The sequence below is a fragment of the Paroedura picta genome, chromosome 11 (genome assembly GCF_049243985.1).
Source record: "Paroedura picta isolate Pp20150507F chromosome 11, Ppicta_v3.0, whole genome shotgun sequence".
Lineage (NCBI taxonomy): Eukaryota > Metazoa > Chordata > Lepidosauria > Squamata > Gekkonidae > Paroedura > Paroedura picta.
Window position 1 is genome coordinate 15,652,489 of NC_135379.1, and position 23,156 is coordinate 15,675,644.

Below are 23,156 nucleotides of genomic sequence, written 5' to 3' on the forward strand. Positions count from 1 at the left end.
AACAAAGGCTCGATTCTTGGGCCACCCTGGCTCAGGACGAAGCCACTGGAAAGCAGCAAGGAGATCCCGAACATGGTGAGAGTGAAAGCGAGCCAATCGATTCCTTCATCCATCATGGATTAGCCCTGTCCCCTGCGGTTGGGTGCCACTCTTGCCTCCTGAGCATTTGGTAGACAGTCACAGAGCATCTCTGGATACAGCCAATGCCCTGAAGTTTCTTGAGCCAGTGAAGCATTGCCTATTTCCCTGGTCACTTGTGACCAGGCTCGCTGCCAGGAGCTACCTGTTTTGAAAGAGCCTCACTTGGTTTTTGGAACATGGTGAACTACATTACATGCACGGTTGTTAAGGCTATAAAATAAGAAGTGTTGGGATTCACACACACACACCCTTCCCAGAAGTCCTCCCCTTGTCCTTGAAACTGTTCCTTCAAATCCCAGGGCTCTTGAGGAAGACGAAGGTGCAGAATTCCTTGGACATGAGTCTGGGAGACTCTCTCTTTCCGGCTCATTTTCCAACCATAAAAGTGGAGATGTAGAGATCTGCCCCATCACCTGTAGCCTGGAATGCTGGAAAGAAGGTGGTGGTGGTGATGGGACATTTATTTGAACAGTTGAGTAAACATTAAAAGGTTGTATAGTCTCCAGAGCAAGTTACTGACCTTAAAAACAAGGACCTGTGTTGGAGTATGCAATGTCTGGTGTACAAAGTTAACCAGGAAGAGGAAGACCCTGAAGGGGGCAGCAAGAAGGCTGTTAGATGGATCAGAGAGTTCAGGACCTTTCTATCTTTTAAGTGTGCCTTTTGTCTGTCCCTAGATTGCTACTCTTAGGGCAATTTCCTCTTTCTTCCTGGATGCTTCTCAGTCTGCCTTCTTCTCTTGAGCCAGCTAGATGCAGGAGCTCTATCCTCTGCCTCACGTTTCCTATCCGGAATGTCCTTCCAGAAATAAAACTTTCTTTTCTAAGCTAAACAGCGTCTGCATATCAATGAAACAACTCTGCTATGCTAACAACCTGGTTCAAATTTAGCTCTGGGCCCCAGAACGTTCTTTGGTTTGTTGGCAATCCTAGTTTGGCAAGAACTGATCTGGGAGTTTTTTCATATCACTGGGTGTTGAAAACATGGTGGGGAAATGTGCTCTGAGGCTCTGTGTCCCCAGAGGTGTTCTAGGCAAAATGAGCGCTAGGATCACTTGCCCTCTGGCTTCTCCACCTCACCACTCGACCACCATGGCCAATGGACGCTTAAAGCGTGATGGACAAGCTGTGTATGAATGTTGCGCCTGGGAAGCATTTCCACCTTCTGGACTCTGAACAGCAACAAGAACGACAGAAATCAGGGTGAATTCCAAGTTATTCCAGACTAATTGATTAAAAAGTCATTACACAACTAAACTGAGAGGAAAGAATCCGGCTTCATTGTGCCTGGACACTTACAAAAGTGCCCTGGACAACCCTAGCACTTCCCCAGTTCTGCTGCTGGCCTCCACTCACCCTCCTATGGAGGGAGGGGAGGGAGAGTGTTCGGGGTTTGCCTGCAACAAAACGAAACCCACAGTGACAAAGGAGCCAGAAACCGGAGCTGGACTAAGCAGAGGATGAAGCCCAGCCGCTCCAGGTTCTTCAATTGGTCCCTATGCTGTGCATAGCTGCTCCACTCAACCAGGCTGTTTCACCCCATTGACCTGCTCTTCCAGGCACTGTACAATTAAACATCCGGAAATCTCACTGGAAGTCCCAGTGTGACACCCCACTGTAGATGCTGCTCGCTAGACAGACCCTTGCCAGCCTGGAAGAGGAGGGTCCATAAGAAGGGCAGAGCACAAAGTGCTCAGGAGGAAAAGGTGGTTGTGTGTTGCCTGACTCAGTTTCCCCTGCTGCTAAATAATTACCAGAAAAGTGAAATTAGGCAGGCAGAGGCCTGGTCAGAAATCTGTGGGAGTTTTGCCCTCAAAATAAAGCACATTCCATATTTTAAAGTTGTTGCCCTATTTGTGGAAAGGAAGCTTCAACAATGAATTTCTGTCTTTCTGTCTGCTTGCCTGCAGTCTCCCCCCCCCCTCTGATTTTCCTCCACAACACCCCTGCAAGGTAGGTAAGACTGAGAAAATGTGCCTGTTCTAAAGGGGCTCTGCAAACTTCATGACCCAGTAGGGATTTGAGTTGGAAAACAGCTCTCTGTTTTGTGGAGGCTGTAAACAGGAACTCTCTTACCATAGAGTTAGTGAGATAGACAGGGACATTGACTGCTCACCTTTGATCTCACTGCCCCTAGAGGGTAATTTCCTGTTTTTCCCCAGTCTCTTCCCCTTTCTTCTCCATCTCTCCAGCCTGCAACATGATGGCAGGGAGACGTCTCAAGCATCTCTCTCCATCCAGCTATTTAGATTAGAATAGGAACCTTATCTCTACCTCTAAGTATGTAGTATTAAATTATTTATTAAATAGTTGTAAAACCCCATGTAACGGAAACAAAGCCCGATAGGAACAAAGTCGTAATACTTTTATTAGCAGCGCCAACTTAATTACAAAGTAGCCAGCAGCAGGCTTTCCAGGGCCACAGAATTCTTCAGCAGGCACCAAGCCTCCTGGAGTAGCCTATACTCGGTATAAAAGAGGCATGATGAAGTTGCATATGGAGGCACAGAAATGATTTCAAAGTAAAAGAGCCAGAAATTACAACTGTCAGACAGAAAGCAGAATAAAGAAAACATTCTACATCAGCAAGTCTGGAGATACAGCAGTAAAGACAGAACAGCAGAATTGGATAACATTACTTAGTGGTTGGAAAGTATGATTTTCCCTCCTCCCCCAGTCTTACCAATAGGGGTCAGAAGATTTTTACCCCACTCAAAAGATTTTCTAACATGCTGGTGGCAGTCGGGCAGTCTCTAAAGTAGACAAAACCAGAAGGCAGCCTTCTTGGTTCACCAGCAGCCCATCAAAGCAGGAAAAGTTGACCTGCTGTTATGAGGAGGACCAATTAAAAGAGCCAGTTTTGGGGTTTCACAAAGCTTTTCTTCATACATGATGTTGGGGTGGAGGGGATTGCTGATTTAAGGCATGGCAGAAGCCCCATGACAACAAGACACTGATCTGGAAACCACGGTGCTCTGCCCTTGCCTTCCTCTGCCCTTCCTTCAGTGTTCCAGAGCCGGTTTGAAAACTGATGTCAGCAGGGCCGGCACAACCCAAGTTGCCTTCAGTGAAAGCCATTATAGCAGTTACCACGTTAAGAGGGCCAGGAGGAAGCAAAGATGCTCTGCCTCTTTTGCTATAGAAAGTCTGCACATTCGGCAGGCTACACTGAGGCAAGGAAGTTCCTCTCAAGGCAGTGACTTTCAGATACCAGATTCAACATCGAAAAAGAGAGGGGAGTCTGATTGCTTAAGGAGAACCACCCAACACTGCTTAGAACACGGTTTGGTTCAGGTTCGGAGCTGTTGTTCATTCCTACCCTCCTTGAGAATCCCATGAAAGCATTACTTCTGGATTCCCGTGTTGGAACAGGCAATGTCTGGTGTACAAAATAAGAGAAGTAGACCCTGAAGGGGGCAGCAAGAAGACTGTTAGATAGGTCAGGACCTTTCTCTCCTGTTAATTGTTGCTTCTTGTCTGCCTCTAGATTGCTATTCCTAGGGGCAATTTCCTGCTTCTTCTCAGAAGCTTCTCTCTCACTCTCTCTCTCTGCTAGCCAGCCATGTAGACAGGCTATCTCTATCCCTCCTCTGTACTATCCAGTATGGTTGTTCCTTAATAAATCCTTTTCTCCTAATCCTAAAATACAGTGTGTGCATATCTAGGACTTACATCAGGGGTAATCAAACTGCAACCCTCCAGATGTCCATGGACTACAATTCCCAGAAGCCCCTGCCAGCATTCGCTTGCAGGGGCTTCTGGGAATTGTAGTCCATGGACATCTGGAGGGCTGCAGCTTGACTACCCCTGACTTACATAATAAAATCAGAGTCCAGTAGCACCTTTAAGACCAACAAAGATTCATTCAGGGCCTAAGCTTTCGAGTGCAAGCACTCTTTGTCACTCTTTGCTATTGTGCTACTTCAGACCAACACAGCTGCCTTTTTGAATCTATGACCTACATACCCTGCTAACATTCCCTCCACCCCCAAAAAAGTGTCTTGTTTGCCTTGTGATAAGTATTAAGGAGCAAGGTGCACACATGTTAAACAAAACACAAATTGGAGGGTTTATTTCCTGGTGACTTTCAGAATGTGGTGGCCTCTAGCCTGGAGAGCCAGGTTTGATTCCCCACTCCTCCACGTGCTGCCAGCTGGGTGACCTTGGACTAGTCACAGTCCTGTTAGAAGTTGTTCTCCCAGGGCTCTCTCAGCCCCATCAACCTCACAGGGTGACTGTTGTGGAAAGAGAAAGGGAACGCCACTTTGAGACTCCTTTGGGTAGAGAAAGAAGGGTATAAAAACCAACTCTTCCTCTTTTCCTGTGTATTTTTAAAATTACCCCCTTTCCACCTGCACTTTGGCTTTGTGTGTGTGATTCTGCCCTGTGGCACCCACTCTGTGGTTGGCTCCATCTCCTCTGGCAGCCATTTTGTGTCAGAAATCCAAAGGCCTCAATACGTTTGGGGACTCCTGGGTTAGATTTTTGTTGCCTTAGACAGTGTTGTTGTTTTTGTTTGCATTGTTTCTCAATGTTTCCGTTCTAACCCCACTGCTTTGTTCATTAGAGAGATCTGCTGCATGCATTGCTTTTATCACATATTGTAACCTGCCTTGAGCCTCAGTGAGAAAGGTGGCCTATACATGAAGCCAGGTAAAGGTAAAGGTAAAGGTATCCCCCTGTGCAAGCACCGAGTCATGTCTGACCCTTGGCAAGCACCGAGTCATGTCTGACCCTTGGGGTGACGCCCTCTAGCGTTTTCATAGCAGACTCAATACGGGGTGGTTTGCCAGTGCCTTCCCCAGTCATTACCGTTTACCCCCCAGCAAGCTGGGTACTCATTTTACTGACTTCGGAAGGGTGGAAGGCTGAGTCAACCTTGAGCCGGCTGCTGGGATTGAACTCCCAGCCTCATGGGCAAAGCTTTCAGACGGCTGCCTTACCACTCTGCGCCACAAGAGGCTCTATACATGAAGCCAACACTAGCAATAAAGGATAGGGGGTGACCATCATGGGTACATTGCAATTTAACTCTTCTTAAATCCAGCCTTGGGGGGGGGGGGGTTGATGGTTAAAGGGATTGTGTGTCCTGGATTTCCTTCGTGATTTGCAATTTCACAAGGAAAAGGCTTGATGCAGGCTGTTAATCCAACCACATACAAAACACCTGTTGAATATCACATGCGACCAGCGCCAGACTTTTCAAATTCATGAATGTTCCATGTACTGGGTACCTGTCAATATGTGGCCTCCACACAGGAAACACTGGTGAAGAAAATTTCAAGCACGAAATGTCTCTGACTGGGAGAAACCGAAGTGCTCCAGTGCACTACAGGGCAGCTTATTACATTCACCATCCCATAATTCTCACAGCAACCTTGTGAGGGAGGATAGGCTGAAAGATCGCAAGGCCAAGGTTCCCTAGCAATGCTTCATGATAGTGGGATGACTTGAACTCGGCTCCATCACTCCGGATTCTCCCTGGTTCGTCAGTGGCAGAGCCCTGACGCTTGGCCAGGGGCGAGGTGCCACATGGGCCATATTGGAGGCCGCGGCCCTGCTAACCCCTCCTCCTGTTCGCCAGGGGCTGAGGGCCATCCATCCCGCCTGGCTCCATGGCTTCCATGCTGCTCCCCTCCGGCTCCGCCTTTCCCCCCGCTTTGGGGGAAGCCGCGGGTGGGCGAGCGAGGCCCATCCATTACGCGCTCGGGCGTCTCCAGCCCCGCGGGGCTAATGGGCCCGCAAGCCGGCGCGGCCGCCGAGGGGGGCTGCGCGCGACACAAAGCAGGCCGCCTCCCAGGCCAGAGCCCCACAAAGGCGCCCAGGCGGCCACTTCGCCGGCGCACCTGCAGCCACGGGCCTGGCGAGGAGCTGGTACCTGAGCCGCCCTCGGCGGGTAATGCGCCATAAAGAGCCTCTTTTCAGGGCCTTTCAAGCCGGGGTCGCCGCGTCTGGCGCTCCCGCCGCCCTCCCCCCGTGCCAGGCTGCAGAGCACGCCGAGTCCATGGGAATCCCGCCACTTGTGCGCTCGGAGGGCGGGAGGGAGGGAAGGAGGGCCGCCTTCCCCCTCCGCCTCTCCTTCCACGCAGCGGTGGAACAAATGGGCCGCCATCGATTGGGAGGCGTTGAGGCAAAGCAAATGACCGGGGGAGGAATCCAGGCCAGCGCCCGCCACCTTGGGCCCCCGCCTGCGTCTCTCCCCTGGGGGCTGAGGAGCTCAACGCGCTCAGGCCGGGCCGTCGGCGGCCTCCTGGGCGCTCCAGCGTCTGGCCCGGGGGCTTCTGGGCGGCAAACGAGCGTGGGCCTCCGATGGGGCCTGCTGGGGCTGGAATAGGCGGTCGGGCTGCTCCCTACGTCCCTTCCCAGGCCTGCGAGATCACTTCGGCTGCCCGGAAGACCGCCGCCCAGCCACCGTCCGGGGCGTCTGCGCGCCGCTCTCCCCGCCTTTCCTCCTCGGCCTCTCCCTCAGCGCCAAAGGCTAGCCGGGCACCAGCAAGTAGCCCCGGTTTCTTCCTTTGGAAGGTGCCCTGCTAGGAAAGGTGAGAGGCTGCCTCTGGGCACGTGCAGATCGCCTTGCCCTTGAGGGGAGGAAGCATCGCACAGCCCGACTCCCAGGTGGTTGAAAGTGTTGCGCAAGGATAGATCCAGAGAAACCCGGTTCAGACCCTTTGCTCTGCCCCGGGAACCGGTTGCGTGTCCTTGGCCCAGCCAGTCACGCGGTCTCCGCCTGAGCTGCCGAACAAGGTGGTTGTGGGAAGGATACTGTGAGCGGTCAGGAAAGCGGAGTATAAATCAGGGCCGCGCAGGGATAGAAGAAGAGGGGATTAAGGTAAAGGTATCCCCTGTGCAGAAGAGCCTCTTGTGGCGCAGAGTGGTAAGGCAGCCGTCTGAAAGCTTTGCCCATAAGGCTGGGAGTTCAATCCCAGCAGCCGGCTCAAGGTTGACTCAGCCTTCCATCCTTCCGAGGTCGGTAAAATGAGTACTCAGCTTGCTGGGGGGTAAACGGTAATGACTGGGGAAGGCACTGGCAAACCACCCCGTATTGAGTCTGCCATGAAAACGCTAGAGGGCGTCACCCCAAGGGTCAGACATGACTCAGTGCTTGCACAGGGGATAAAGGTAAAGGTAAAGGTATCCCCTGTGCAAGCACTGAGTCATGTCTGACCCTTGGGGTGACGCCCTCCAGCATTTTCATGGCGTATTCAATACGGGGTGGTTTGCCATTCCCTTCCCCAGTCATTACCGTTTACCCCCCCCCAGCAAGCTGGCTACTCATTTTACCGACTTCGGAAGGATGGAAGGCCGAGTCAACCTTGACCTGGCTGCTGGGATTGAATTCTCAGCCTCATGGGCAGAGCTTTCAGACTGCGTGTCTGCTGCCTTACCACCCTGCGCCACAAGAGGCTAAGTTAGCAGCAATTTCGCCCTCTCCTAGAGCCATGATATTTGGGGGTGGGGGGGTCTTATTCCTTTGCATGCCTGTCCTGAGCGGAGCTGAGTCAGTGGAGTCGCCGGAATAGAAATCGAATGAATGAAATAAATAAGTTCCTCTCGAGGAGCCACGTGCTTTGAGGGGCTGAACTGGCTCGGGTCCTCCCTTTTGCAGCTAATGGGCAGGAAAACGCCAGATTTTAAAGGAAGGGGAAATGAGCCTGTCTAAACGACTCTTGCTCCGAGGAAGGTTCCTTATATCGCAGGGAGGAACTCCGCGGCCATGACAGAGCCCCCAAGCTCGGGTCCTCGTGGAGCCGGTTTGCAGCTCAACGGGCACCGAAGGAGAGTTTTTGCGCCATCCGAAACCTCTCCGTCTGGGGAACCGACCGAGACACGCTGGGAGGAAAGAGGCCGGCAAGATGCACGGGATCGCATGGAGAAAAGCCCTTCCTTTCCCCTTGAAAGGCCCTACCCACCGGTCCCCAGCCTCGCCCGAACCCCAATGCGCCCGTCTCGGAGAGCGCTCGCAACAGGTTCCTTGGCTCGCCGCGGCGGCGCCTGTCCGCCCGTTTGCCTGGGTGGCACGCAGCGCCACCTGCCGGCAGCAACGAGCCACGGCCTCCCTCACCTGAGACCGCCTCGGCAGCATCTCTCTTTCTCTCTCCGCCTGTTCGCCCCGCGGCTGCGCCCCCCTCCCCGGCAGCAAGAGCCCACCCCCACCCCGAGCTCGTCACCGCGCGCACACATGCTCTTCCGAAATGAACAGCGACAGGCGGCTCCACGGGGGTGGGGGTGGCGGGAGGGGGCGCTTTCCCAAAAGCAGCACCTGCAAGGGCGGCGGGTCGCGAGGGGAGGGGGCGAGCTCAAGCGGCGGGGCGCGTACCTGCGCGACCCTCTTGTGTCTCTCGCGCCGCCCCCTCCCGTCCGGAGCCATTAAGGCGCCCCTCCTCCCCGCCCCTCCGGCTTGGGAAAGAAGGGGGGCGGCGGGCCTTGCCAAGCTGCAAGCCGGGCGGGTCCATGGGAATCTGGCCACTTGTGCGCTTCGCAGCCGGGCGGGGGGCTGCGCGTCCTTTACAAAAAGAGACACAATTAAGCAAAATGCTCAACGCGCGTTATAAATGATGGGCCATCGCCTCGCAGATTGCCTGGCAAATCACATGATGTATGGTCGCTGCCGGGTGATTGCCGGGCGCTTTACAACCCCGACAGGTAGCTTTTTGTGCGCTTGGCCTGCCCCGTCCGCGCCCTCTCCCCGGGGCCCGCCGAACAGCCGCTGCTCCAGACACAAGCGCGGCAGCCCCCGACGCGGGCGGGAGGGACGCTGCCCTTCACACACGCGTAGGACGCTGGGGGGGGGGGGGGCGGCGCTGTGACACTTTCCCGGCGGACTCTTGCCAGTTTCCCAGCCGCGTCGGGCAGGGGGAACAAGGGAAGCGGCGGCGGGGAGAGACGAGGCCAGCGCTTCGTGCGACGGGGCGGCCCGCCCGACCAGGCTCTCCTCCTCCCCTGAATCTCGGCGGGGCAAAGAAAGGAGCTGGAAAGGAGGAAGGGGAAGGGCGGCAGGGGAAGAAAGAGACGCAAAGGACAAGGCAGGGCCCCGCAGAGTGGGATGGAGGGACAGGGACGGGCCCTGCAGGAAGAAGTCACTGGGAAGGTCTCAGAATCTGATCTCTTCCCGACTAGGGAGAGGATGGCTTTGAGCCTGCCTGTGGAACTCATGGCTGCAGGATGATGGCAGAGCTCCTGCCCAGACTGTTGAAGCTTAAAAAAGAAAAATGAAAATAAGATTAAGGTGAACAGTGTGCCACGAACAAGAGGTCTGTGGGGAAGCTGTTGTTTTGGACAGCCCCATCCATTGTTAAAGAAGGCAACATCTTACAGCATGGTTCCTTGCTCCTCCAGTTTATCCTTACACAACAGCCTTGCGAGGTAGGCTAGGCCGAGAGAGAGAGAGACAGAGAGAGAGAGAGACTGGCTCAAGATCACTGGGAGAGCAGAACTTTCACAGTAGAGGGGATCTGGACCAAAGTCTCCCAGTGTTTCTGTATGCGCTCTCTGATGATGTTGAGTCCTCCAGGACAACTCAGCAATCGGAGAGTTTCATTTTAATGATCAGCCCAACACTTAATAGAAATCGAAATCGTTCTTACTCTCAGGAATTCTGAGCAGATTTAGCTGTCTGCTCTAAAACAGGCACTGAATGGCAGATCCACATAGGAACCCCCCCCCCCTCTTCCCCTGCCTGCCCTGCATGCTGGAGGTTTCTTTTCGATCTCATTCCGGTATCCAATCTGCGTGAATGAGAACTGCAGAAATCCATGGAGTACACCCCTGGACCTACAGGGGGAGCTCAAGAGGAGACTATAATCCGGAATCTTGTTTGGGTGGGTTCTCCTATGCCAAATTCTGGTAAGACAATTTCGAGCAGACCTGCTTTGCTCCAGTAAATGCAGGTGATGGCTTGAGGTGTAGCCTTTGAACCAATATCAGATTCTGTCCCGTGTGCTTCTGTCTTTGTGGTTCTGTCTTAATTATGGACTGGCTTGGGTGAAATGCAGTTAATTTACAAAGACCCCAAAAGAGACCCCCTGTTCTGCTTAGCAACCTCTGGCTGCCTTGGGGCCGACCTGCTTAGAAACTCAGGCATTGGTCAACAGATATTGGTCCACCCACGATCAACAGGATTAAACCAGTCTGCCTGTCACACAAAACCCACCCAATGTAACGTGTTGAATGTTGGGCCTTGAAGAAAACTTGGAACCTGCCAACGGATTTGGAATAAGGAGGACAGTAATCATCATCAGCTAGCCAATGGGAACACATCTTGCTTACTTCAACACCAGCAGAATTTGGACAGGAGCCTGTTCAGGAATCCTCTGCTGAGGAAGGCCATCGCAAACCACCTCTGCCTTTCCCCTTGCCTTTAAAGCCCCTTGCTGGGTTCGCCATAAGTTGGTTGCGACTTCAGGGTACTTACCTACGTACATAATTCTCCCCACTCCATGAAACAGGATCCTTGAGGTGTCTTTCTTTGCCAGGGCTTTTGAAAGCAGAGTGAGCTGCAGGGAATTTCTTGGGAAGGGGTTAATTAAGGTTTTATTGTGCTGGTAAACTTTACAGATTGGGATTGTCAGCTACCACGAGCCACAAGCAACAGGATGTGTGTGTGTGTGTGTGTGTGAATCTTTTAAACAAATAAATCAGACAATAATAGGAGCTTTTTTGTCCGCTATATTTGCTCTTCTCTGCAGCAGTGGTCGTCTTGTCACATAACTAGGACTGGCTAAATAATACTGCAGTGTATCCTCTACCAACGTGGGGAACACGAAATCAGAATTATCCTGTGCCACCTGTCTCTGATTAACAGGATGAGTGGCACAGCGGCAGGAATTAATGCCTGTTTGTTCTCCTTTGTCCTCTCATGTTGTTTGGGTGGGGGTGCACCTGTTCTGGAGGACTGTGTGGCATCAGCAGCAAGGGCAAAGCTTCTGAGCTGGCATATGAAGACTTGGGGGAACAGGAGTGAATCCAGTGCCCTCCTGGTATGGTGCCAACGTGCATCTCTGACGCTGTGCTGGTCTGTACAGCTTGTGTCCTAATTTATTGCCCTTCTGCTGGGTATTTCTCACACGGAGTTTCCCTTTGCTTTTGGAACAATGCCATGGCAGTGTTAAGTCAGATGGCTGGCATATCTAGCGCATGGTGAGAAGTCGCTGTTGGCGAAATCTCACCAACCCAGCCACAGTGCAGGTCGGGGCTCACTTTCAAGCCCAAATGAGTGGAAATCACGAACAGATGAGCAAGTGGGCTTTCCCAGGAGTTTCAGACGGAACGTTCGGGCTTCAGACAGAAGATTTTATCCAGAATTGGAAGTGTTCCAAGGACTGGCACAAATTCCTGTTCTTTCCCCACAGTGACAATTAGGACAGGCCCCTGATGTGCCGATTTAATTTTAGATGCTGTGATGTAGAAGAGCTGCATGCCGTCATAAGATCAGCTGGGTCATGAGAGGGTCCATCCGTCTGCTCCGATGCTGGCAGGTCCCAGATGGTTAAACGGCAGTGGAGCTGTTTTCACCATGTGGCTGACAATTTGGATTTCGGATGTTGCACATTGGAGCACAAGAGGTGTCCTTCTGGATCACACCTGGGATCTATCTGGCCCACCATCCTGTTTCTCACAGTGGCCAGCCGGTTGCTACTGGATATGGAGGTTCCCTTCACTCATCAAGGCCCACAGCTGGGGGGAGGGGGGGGAGAGACACGACTCTCCATGAATCTGTCTAATCTCCTTTTCAAGCCATCCCCATCCACTGACCTACCTTGTGCCATTCTTCCGGGGATAAAACAAGCACCTTGCAAGAAGAGTGGGTTTAAAAAATCAAGTCCGTAAGCCCAGTGCTGTCCGTAAGAGATCTCCCTCCACCCCAGCTAATAACACTGAAAGTACCTCATCTTATACCCAGCAAAGAGCCTTTCTGTCAACCACCTAGTACAGGGCAGCATCTTGGCCCAGGTTTTTAATTAATTTATTTATATTCTGCAACTAGCACCCCAAGGACCAGCCCCGGGTAACCAATGTCCTCAGAATGAAAATGTTCAAAAAGTCTCTGAGGGGCTAAACTAGTTCTTTGGTGCCATCTTGTGTGCTAAGATGGAATTAATGCCTCGGAGGGAACCGAGAGGCCAGTTTTTATGTTTTGACCAAGTAAACCAGTAAAGAACTTGCCTGCATGTTTCAGACTACTTGGACTTGACCCATCATTTAGGTTGTCCTGCTCTTGTTGTCCACATCCTTTGTTGTTGTTGTTGGTGGTGGTTGGGGCGGGGCTCGGCCTGGTCAGGTAAGGCAATAAAACCCTGAAGTGAAAAAGCAGGCAGCGCCTCTTCTTGCTGCAAGCAGGAGGCTGGCTGGGACTTGACCCTCATCGTAAGCAGTATGGGGGTGATGGACATGTAACCTCCAGGCCTGTGCTGTCCCCAAGTGAGGCCAAGCCAGGTCTGTGTGATAAGGCCAGAAGATTCTAGCTGGGGCTCAAAGGGGCAGAGTAGGCCCAGGAGGGGATACTGAGGGCCACAAAAGCTCTTGAATGGGGATCAAAGATGGCAGATTCCCATTTCTAATCAGAACTGGAGCATGTCAAGCTATTATTGACTGTCTTATCCAGGGGTAGTCAAACTGTGGCCTTCCAGATGTCCATGGACTACAATTCCCAGGAGCCCCTGCCAGCATTCGCTGGCAGGGGCTCCTGGGAATTGTAGTCCATGGACATCTGGAGGGCCGCAGTTTGACTACCCCTGGTCTTATCGCTAGAGCTGGTTCTTGGTCTCGTATGTACTTTGGGTTTTTAACATTTATATTGTAACCCACTGCAAGACGCTTTGCAATAGCAGTGGGTAATAAATCTAAGGGATTAAACAAACGAACAAATAAACTAAGTTATGAAACAGAGATGCCCAACATAAAAAATTTGATCCAAAAATTAATCGAAAACATATTCAATAATACCAGGAAGAATGTAACCCTTTCCCCAGTATTCTCTTTGATGGATGTTTATCTCCTAGAGTCAGGACCCCAGAGCAGTGCTGTAATGGTTCCATTTGTTTCAATGGGTGTCAGTGGAAATTATTACAGCTTTTATACGTTAATCATAACATGGGAAGGATGAATGCCAGGGCAGAACTAGGATGGAGTAAGATTAATTTTTGCAACATGTGGGAAGGACAAAGGGAAAACATTTACCCCCTCTGGTCCCAATCGAGGCACATTCATTGTGACACGAGGTCATAGAAAGTGATGTGTCATTCATTTTTCCTTCCTTTCTTTTTTTAAAGCCTTCTTGTTAGAATCTGATTTAAATATTGCCAAATGGAATGTAGGGCCTCTCTCTCTTTCTCTCCCCCCCCCACCCCTTTGGTGGGGGAGACCCTGAACTGATGTGGTGTACATGCTGCTCGTTTTATTGTACATGGAAACGAACTGAGACCATGACCTTTTGCTCATAATAGGGCCCCAGCACAAATACCAAAATGTATTCAAGAAGAGATCCGTGATAGCAATACAATGAGAAGCCTGAATCAGAAGGAAGGTTCTGCTGAGGATTGGGCAAGGTCATGGCTGGGGCAGGGGACCGGTGAAGCATTCACGCTAGATCTGGCTCGCTGATAACAGAGATTGTCTCTTCCTTCTTCCTTGTACTCCAGAAAGCGCTCCTTTTTTAATTACAGTGGCAAGGTGGTCTGCTTGGGGACGTGAACCCCCGGCCCTGCAGTTCTAATCCCTCAAAAAATGCTTGTTCCAACCAGAGGTCACTGGAAATCAGGCCTCTCTGGAGCTCTGCAGATTCCTTCTTTCTGACAGTTGTACGTTCAATTGGATAGATGCAAGACAGGCCTAAAAGCAGAGAGAGGGATGTGTGTGCAGATTGAGATTCTGGGTCTGCCTTAAGGGAATCCAACAAAATCAGAGTCCAATAGCACCTTTGGGACCAACAAAGATTTATTCAAGGCATGAGCTTTTGAGTGCATGCAGGGAAGGTAAGCCGCTTTGAGACTCCTTCGGGTAGAGAAAGGCGGCATATAAGAACCAACTCTTCTTCTTCTTCCTAATAAATTTCCTAGGTGGTTCTCGGTGGTGAACTAGAGCTGAGCATGAAAGCAGTGTTGACATGCAGGTTGTAAAGTGGCATGCCTCAGTGGAATGAGCTTGGTTTATATGTTAACAAAACGATATTGATGCAGAACTTCTGCCCAGAGAGCTCAGGGCTGTCACTGAATATGTGGCTCAGAGAAGCATGGCACCACAAAAGAAGAGCAGGCTCAGTCGCAGGGCTGGCTTCTTTAACAGAAGCACAGCTACATAAATGAAAAAGAGACCGGTTTCATCAGGAAAGGAGCCGATGACCCCTGCAACTGCCATAGAATCATGACGTCCTGCATTTAATACCAGTTTCTGCCCCCTTCAGACTGTATGTTTTGGGTACATCTGGGTATCCCAGGTAATCTGTGCAATTTCTCCTGGGTAAACTTGTTTGGGGGTAGGAAAGAAACCTGTTTGCTCTAATTAGGTGGCTTCCTATGTCAAAAGCAGCTGTAGAGAAGATCCCACTTAGACCCAGCTCAAAGCAAAAATGAGGCAGAAATGGGGAAGGATGTCCTTCTTTTTCCAACCTGCACCCCACTATCAATTGCATTTCTGCAAGTTGGAAATCGGTGCCGATGCATGGTCCATATACATCAGCCAATGGGGAGACACACTCCTCATCTTGCCCAGCCATTCATCACATTTAATGTTTTTGAAAATTGTACACAGTACAAGATTGGCCCCAGAAGTTCCTACAGATGGTTCATCTGGGACCAATTACACCATAAGTGGAAGTATCTTTATTTATTGCATTTTTAGCCTTCCTTCCCTCCAAGGAGCTCTGGGGGTGTCTTTAGATGGATGTGTGCAATTAAACAATGTGTTTCCCCACACACTCTCTCACATACTTTCTTATCAGACAATGGTAAGATGTCAGAATGCCACATTTGCTGCATTACAATTTTTGCTTCCTTCCATGCAAATCTGCCAAAAAGAATAAGAGTGTGAGAGACTCCTATAAATCACCCAACGGGACCCACGCAGCCCTTTAAGATTTGGGAGAACGAATGAAATAAAACATTCCCCACAGCGGTTCCCCTCAGTTAGGTTCTTCTGTTGGTATTTTGAGAATAAGGCCTCAGGTTTGCTGACGGGAGGTAAGTTTGTGGTGAGAAGAAAGCAGAGATTACTGAGGCAGGAGTTATATGAAAGAAGATTTATTTATCAACATGGTTCATTTAAAAGGACAGTTCAGCAGCACAGGTCTCCAGTGGTCACCGGAGAAGGCTGGCAGCGGCTCTTATGCTAATTATGGCTTCAGACTGTGATTTGAATTCCCTTTCCTGCTTGTAGTTATGACCAGGCTTTTGCAACGTAGCCACTGGGAGGGATCCTCAAACACGTGCATGCAGTTCTACCCACACTAGTCTGCCCTTTTCCAAGGGTCAAACTAAACAGTCCCAGACGTTCATTTTCCAAGACAAGTCTCAAGCATGGGTAGTCTGTACCCTCCACTCTGCCACGGTGCCTGGCAGAGTTACCCTTTCACCTTTTCCTGAGGTAGACTCAAACTATGACTGCACCCTCTTTGAGGTAGACCTGGACTAACTCCTGCTGGGTTTCCCTCCAACATTCCCCTCCCCCCTCTAGAAGGAGACTGGATACCGTAGCAGCCCTCCCATAGGCTCAAGGGTAGGACAGACTCCCATCCCAACATGGGGTTCAAATCCCCGTGGAGGCCATGCAACCTACTTGGGTGGGTCAGTCTAAGTGACCTCACAGAGTTTGGGGACTCCATTCTAAATCCCTTAGCAGACAAATGCTACAAGTGAAAGGTACCTGTTTGCAAAGGACTTTGGTGCCATTCTTTCCCAGTGAGTTGTCAGGCCAGTCTCAGGATATTAGCATTGCTTTCATGTCCCGTGTGCCTCAGAAAAGGAAGGCCATCCTTCCAGAGTCATCCTTCTTCTTCCAGCTATTAAGGAAGACAGAACTGAATATTAAAGGCTCTACTTTGATGCAGATAAACATAATCTGCAACATTAATGTGGACCATTATCACTTCCAAATACGTTGTTTAATCGTCCCCCTCCCCTTTCATGCTGGACTTTGGATATTTATCCTCCTAACTGGAGGATACATTTTGTGCTCAAAAATGCACTGTTAAAAAACCTTGCATGAAAGGAAACCCTACGGACCCAATGGGGGCTTCCCCCCCTTGATGCGAGTAGAGTTGGGAAAAGGGTTAAATCCAGTTGACCTGGACCAACTGGGTTATAGTCATGGCTGCCCATTGGTGGCTACTCTGCAGAGCTATTCCTGCACTTTCATTTCATTCCCTTCACTGATGGATCTGGGAGAAGCGAAGTGATTCATGGAGACTTGGTTAGGCTTTCAAGGCAAGAGACGGCACAGTTTGCCACTGCCTGCCACGGCATAGAGACCCCTCCTCACCAGGGCCGGCCCTGCTTAGCTTCCAAGATCTGACCCTGGGTCACCCAAACCAGGACACTTATTCATATCCCACAACATATCCTCACAACAACTCTCACTGACCAAAAACTGAGAACAAAGGGGTTTGCTCATGTTCATTCAACTTTGCTGAAAAGATGAACATTGGGAGCTGTTCTAGAGCTTGACTAAATGCTGCCGAAGACCGCTGGGAGATGGCAGCTCTTGCACCAGCACCCCAATCGCTATTCTTTAGCGCCACCTAGTGGAGGATGAACACATGGGCACCCCCCACATTCAAGATTTTAAAAGCCCGTCTGCCCCACACATACCTTCCAGAACGGCACAGGGATAGCTGCTGCTGCCGCCCCTGACAGAGAAACAGGAAAAGGTGACCAGATTTCAACATTGGTAAAGCGGGACACCATTGACCGGGGGTGGGGGGTGGGATTGGTTCTTGATTAAAATTTGGTCTATATGGAGCAACAAAATTTTTCATAGAACGCAAAAATAGTATTGTAATATATATATTTTTTAATTTCAACATAGGTACCATTTGCCAGGTGCCCCCAGATGTCCCTCCAAAAGTGGGACAATCTGGTCGCCTTAAGGAAGGGGGGTCCTGGCTACCCGTCTGTCAGCTATATTTTTGGCACTGTCCAAACTGTTCCAGCTGCTGGACATGGATCCCCTCCCCCCAATGTCCTTGTAACAACCCTGCATGAGGCCAGTGAGGTGGGAAACCAAGGGGCCTGAGGTCAGCAGGGAGATTTCTGGCTAAGGGGGAGGACTGGAATCCAGGTGGCCCCACCTGGCATGTCATCACACTGATCTTGACCTTACACAGCCAGTGGCCCACTTCAAAGACGAAGACACTGCAAAGATAGTTCCATGCTGGACAGGAAGCAGAGATGGGGGAGGGCTGGCGGGGGCTCAGTTAATCACTCTCTGCACCCCACAATTAAGGAGACATCCGCCCATTCACCTCCGATTCTGACATATTTATTTCCTTCACTATGGCTTCCCCCAGAATTAAACCCAAACATATGGTAATGTTAGCCACTAGGCCTCTTATTCCTGTTTGGTCCTTAAATCTGTGAATCATCTCTGTGCTGCATGTTAATTTCCTGCTCACCCTCTACCTGTAGGTAAAGACAGGTGTATTTGAGGAAGGATGTGCATGCGCAAAAGCGTATACTGAAAATAAAGCTTTCTCCGTCTTAAAGGGACCGCTGGACTCAGACTTTGTTCGGCTGCTTCAGGCCAATATGGCGGCCCACTTGGATGATCACAACCTCGTACACTTTTACCCCACCCTTCCTCCAAACAACCCCGGGCATTCTCCCTTCTTCCGTTGCATTCTCACAGCATCCCTGCAAGAATGACTGGACCAAGATCCCCCAGCAGGCTTCTATAGCAGGGGCAGGGGCAGGGGGGATCTCTCATATGCAACGCCAGCTCCATAGGACCTCACTGGTAGAACCACAAGTTCTTTGCACAATCACACCACTCCTATCCCACTGAAGACACATACAGAACATGTTTTGATCCACTGTTAGTGGCTAGACCAAGTCTTGTCCAGTTATGCTGCTAGAACTAACAGGGCTGATTCTGTGTTAGGCAGGTCTCACAGAACCCTCCCACAAATCAATGGGGCAAACATGGCTTCCCACTCGAGCAAATCCGTGGGGACAGCCCACTGCAGCACAAGAACACCTCTTGGCTGAGACCAAGGTGATTCTGTTGTATCTGAGAAACGTGTGTTTCCAAGTTCCCTGAGTCTTCCACATCCGTGTTTACTTACTGGAGAAACCCCCTGCCAAGGTTGTGGCCTATTAAAATAGCTTTCAACCACAACTGTCTTTGCTCGGTTTATTAATAGGTAGACGGCTTCGATTTTCTGCTAGAAACCTTCCAGGAGTCACAAGAAGACCACTCTTCAAAATTCTGTGTGTTCTTTGAAGTATTTCACCAGAGCATTTATGGATAAGCGGGCATTCCCCTAACAGATGCTTCAGATTAGCCTTTGATACACCATCCCTTCAGCATATTTCATGTGCTTTGATCTCCATTTTAACTCTCCTGAATCAAGTCAGAGATAATTTTAAGTACGGCTCTTGGTTGTAATTTTATGACTGGATAGAGGTTTAACGTTCCATTAAAGTTCTGTAATTTGTTACCTAGAATAGTGGAAGCTCCTGTCGCATGTAGTCCTAATCCTCTGTATTTTCTGGCAGAAAACAGTAAGTGCTCTGGACACTGTTAAAGCAGAATGACATTTTGCTTGGAAAAGATGTTGGGGTGTTTCTAACAAACAGCTTTGCGTACTGCTCAGCAATCAACATGAGGAGCTACTGGTTTTATTCTATTGGATTGTGAAAATTGGGCCAAAGGGTCTTTTTCCTACCTGCAGTGGATGGTGTTGCCATGTCATCCCTCTGTATTTTCTAGCAGAAAACAGTAAGTTCTCTGGACACTGTAAAAGCAGAATGACATTTTGCATGGAAAAGATATCTGGATGATTCTAACAAACAGCTTCGCAGACTGCTCAGCAGTAAATACAAGGAGCTACTGGATTTATTCAATTGGCATGCTCAGAGAATATGAAGATGAGCGATGGGCAAATCATAGAATAGAATCATAGAGTTTGAAGGAACTGCCAGGGCCTTCTCCTCCAGCCCCCTCAAGAATTCACAATGACTGCCCACCTGCAGTGACCTCAAGGCTGCATCTGGCCCACAGGAGTTTTCCATTGGCTTTCAAGCTGCTCAATCATCTCTCAGGAACACTGGTAGGCCAGAAGACTAAAGCTTCAGCTAGTGGGTTCACATGCCTGAATAATTCTCAGGCAGCTCAAGGACCAAGGGCCATTTGGCCTAGCCCAGCAAGAGATTGACTGGGCAAAGGTCTCTGCCCACCTGTGAGGGACCCAAGCTGAATGCCAGATCTTTCTGTTTCCTGCACCTTCAGCGAGGTAAACAGGAAGGACCACCGGCCAGCTCAGAGCCCTCTAAAGCAGGTGAAGACAATGTAGCCCTGGATACAAACATATTCCCCACTCCTCTTCTATCCTGCATGGTTGTGTAGAGAAAGCAGAACCCTTTTCTTCTTCTGCTGAGCAAGCTATCGTGGCTTCCACAGTCAAGGAATAAGTAATGACACGCCAAAGTCTTTATACAGTAACTTTTATCCTTTGTTGCTTAGGCGATAACTTGATTTGATTTATGGAACCTGAGAGGGAGACTCCCCTGCTTTAATATATATGTGATTGGCTGGAAACAAAACCATATGGGGAAGAATTGTACGGTTGGCCTCAGTCTTCCTGAGAGAACGGGAAACAGCAGACCAGGTTTGCTGCACTAAATCAGATGTCTATTAATATGGTGCCTCTTGGGGAGGGGCTTTGGTTCATTGGCAGAGTGCCTGCTTGGCATGCAGAAGGTCACAGGTTCAATCCCTTGTATCTCCAGTTGAAAGGATCAGGTCATCGCTGATATGACGTCTTATTTCTGCCACAGAATTGCGAGTTCAGATATGAAATGGCTACAGGAGCGACAACACATATGGTAGGCTAAAAACTAGGGAGAGTTGCATCCTGCAACCTGCGTGTCTCCTGCAAATTAAGGCAGTACAAAGGGATTGGCTTAAGGGCTAGGAAGATTTCCAGAAGGAGACCTTGCCCAGGAATAAGCCTTGCAAATAAATGATTAACTTTTAAATTTGTTTGTACGTATCCGATCACGAGGACTATTCCAAGTTGGTTCCAGACCCCGAGAAATTATTCCTGAGCCGTGGAGGTAGAAATGACCTAAACACCAAAGAGGCCACGACTGAATGAGTTCACCCACTGCAGGCAGCTTCATCCCAGAATCTCCAGAGGTCATTCCTCCCCCCCCCCTATGTTGCAATATCAGAAACAGTCCTGATTCAAACACACATAAGAAGAACAGGGAGGTGCGCACTTTGTAGTCCTTCCTCACCCCCTTTTAAACACACACACAGAGAACAAGTGCAGCAAGCCAAGAGAGAAGGGAGATCTGCTCCCCTCGCTGTGTTTTCTGCCTGCTCTGAATTTCATTATGCAGAGGAGCTGCCAGAGGTGGAAGCCACCACTTGCAGCCCAAAGTGGGCCGTTCCACTATTTTCTGCAGCTCGCTAGATGTGTCAATCAGGCCTGAGCCAGTCTTATGAAAAGCTGCTATTGGGAGAGTCTGCAGAGGGAGATGTGGGCAGGGAGGGCTCAGCGGCCTCCATTCAATTATCCTCCCCAGAGCCCAGCTTCACACGTTTAATGCTGCAGCTCTGCCACAGTCAATGGGAGTTTGGCCCTGAAAGAGACGTTTTCCAATAGAGGGAGAAGGAGAAACTGCATCCAACATGTCTCTGGATCGCCCACATCCTGCTGCCTTGAAAACCATTGCAGCTCCTTGGCTTACCACTTCAGTTCCTTTCTCCCTTGTGGGACAGAATTGCTCAGGAGTCCGTTCTTTTGCCAGTCGGGGGTAACGTGTGGTTCATCATGCCTTGTCGGAGAGCCCCGGTCTTTATCTGGAAAGGTGGGAGAGTGAGAAACGCACTGGAATGTGCTGAAATGCAATCCACAGATTTGTGCCCCATGACACACGGAACAGGTGTTCACACGCCAGATTGGAGGGTAGACGCATGCACCAGATGTGGAGCTATTCTTACAGCCGGAGCCAGGGAGAGGCGATGTAGCTGCATCTGGGAAGGTGCAGAAAGATCAGGCACTCGGAACAGCTGCTGTGGTTACCACCGCAGCAGCAGGACTGCTAGTAGGAAATTGCCAAAGGCATGTTGAAGTTTCCCAGGGCCTCGAGTGCAATGAACAGGGATTACGCACAGTTAGTAAAAACACCATAAAGAATGGAAACGACTTCAAAAAGACATCCTTTTGGTCCCCACCCCTTGATCCTAGCCCTGCTTTCAAGTTCCAGCATGGAAGTTGCCTTCCTCAGACTAGTGTCTTGCCTCTCCCTTGCACGCAATAGGAATTGTGCAGAGCCAAGCCAAAACATCGGCACTGACTGTTAGGTGTTCAGCCAATCAGGCAATGGGCTGAGCAGCTATAGGCCCAAAACTGCCTTATGCCAAGTCAGATTGTTGGCTTCCCTAGAGCTAGACTGACTCCGAGGCGTCCGACAATGGCCTTTCCCATCCTGCTTGGTGCAGTGGTTCAGAGCAGTGGCCTCTAATCGAAAGAACTGGATTTGATTCCCCATTCCTCCTCCACATGCAGCCAGCTGGGGGACCATGGACCAGTCACAGTTCTCTCAGAGCTCTCCCAGCCTCACCTACCTCATAGGGTGTCTGTTGTGGGGATAGGAAGGGAAGGCGATTGTAAGCCACTTTGAGGCTCCTTCAGGTAGTAAAAAGTGGAATTCAAAATATCAGCTCTTCTTCTATAGTGAAGAATATTTTAATCTGGAGATGCCAGGGTTTGAATTTGGGACTGTGCTAACGACCTCTTTCTAAAATATTCTCTGGGATGCCAGACCACCTTTTCAGCTATGGGAACTCTGCCGTGATCTTTAGGGCCATCCTATACAGTTATGCAGCATGCAGTAGTAGAAATTTGTCCGTAACCCTGGCCTTACAAAATTAGGGAAGGGGGGGGACAAACTGGTTTCCAAAGGCAGAGCCAGGAGGGGCTTCATCATCCCTTTCACTAGCAGAAAACTGTCCACAGCCCCCTCCCCCTTTCTGATACCAAAAGCACGTCAGGTGACATAGAAGAACGGATAAAGACACTGCCATGCTCAGGTATTAATTCCCCACCATTTAACAAGTTTATTTATTCACGATGATAAAAATATCATTGCACGAATTGCAGTTTTCCAAAACAATATTCAGCTTAAAAGCCAGTTATCATGCATTCATTTTCAAGCAACCACGCTATTTTCTGCTCTGCCACGCACTACTCCTGGATTTTGATATGTAATTGTGTGTGTGTGCAAAGTACCACTAGTCTCAGCAGATTTATGGTGGCCCCAACAAGGGTCTCTTGAGGCAGGTGAGAAGCTTGGCTTCTGAGACCTGACGCGATCAAGCTATATTCCCTGTTGCCTTCTCTCCCCAAATGTGTAATTTAAGGCATACTTTATATTACCAAAATGTTGTTTTACCAAACTGTTATCAGCCGTTCTGTCATCTTAGTAAGTAGGTGTCTGCCAACAATAGCCAGTGAAAATAATTCTTGCCACCATCAATAAATTAGCAACAGTTCCTTAGGAAGAACTGGAATTATTTCAGTGCAATTAAGGTTTTTTTTTAAAAAAAAAGATTAATGGCTGCCTTGGAAGAATAACATTCCAAATTTCATAATAACTTTATGAGCCGTTTTCCAGGAAATGTACGCTCCATGACATCCCCCACCATGAACGTTGAGAGCCAGCTTTTCCAACAGAGAAAACGAGCATGTATTATTTATCCTACCACTAATTTTAGATGACCCCATGGTGTCGCCTACCACTGATTAATCATTTTAAAACAATTCCCTCCTTACAGGAGGATCACAGACAATAATGTTCC

At 49.8% G+C, this 23,156-nt stretch overlaps 1 protein-coding gene across 1 annotated transcript; it reads right to left on the bottom strand.

Moving 5' to 3' along the window:
- Positions 1-14,265: 14,265 nt before the first annotated feature.
- Positions 14,266-22,776, bottom strand: MSRB2 (methionine sulfoxide reductase B2). Its single transcript, XM_077304218.1, is given in 10 exon segments — positions 14,266-14,428; positions 15,183-15,202; positions 15,996-16,043; positions 16,045-16,072; positions 16,074-16,131; positions 17,451-17,501; positions 17,743-17,749; positions 21,044-21,090; positions 21,093-21,193; positions 22,751-22,776. Coding segments are annotated over 10 exon segments (549 nt in total).
- Between the last annotated feature and the right edge of the window lie 380 nt (positions 22,777-23,156).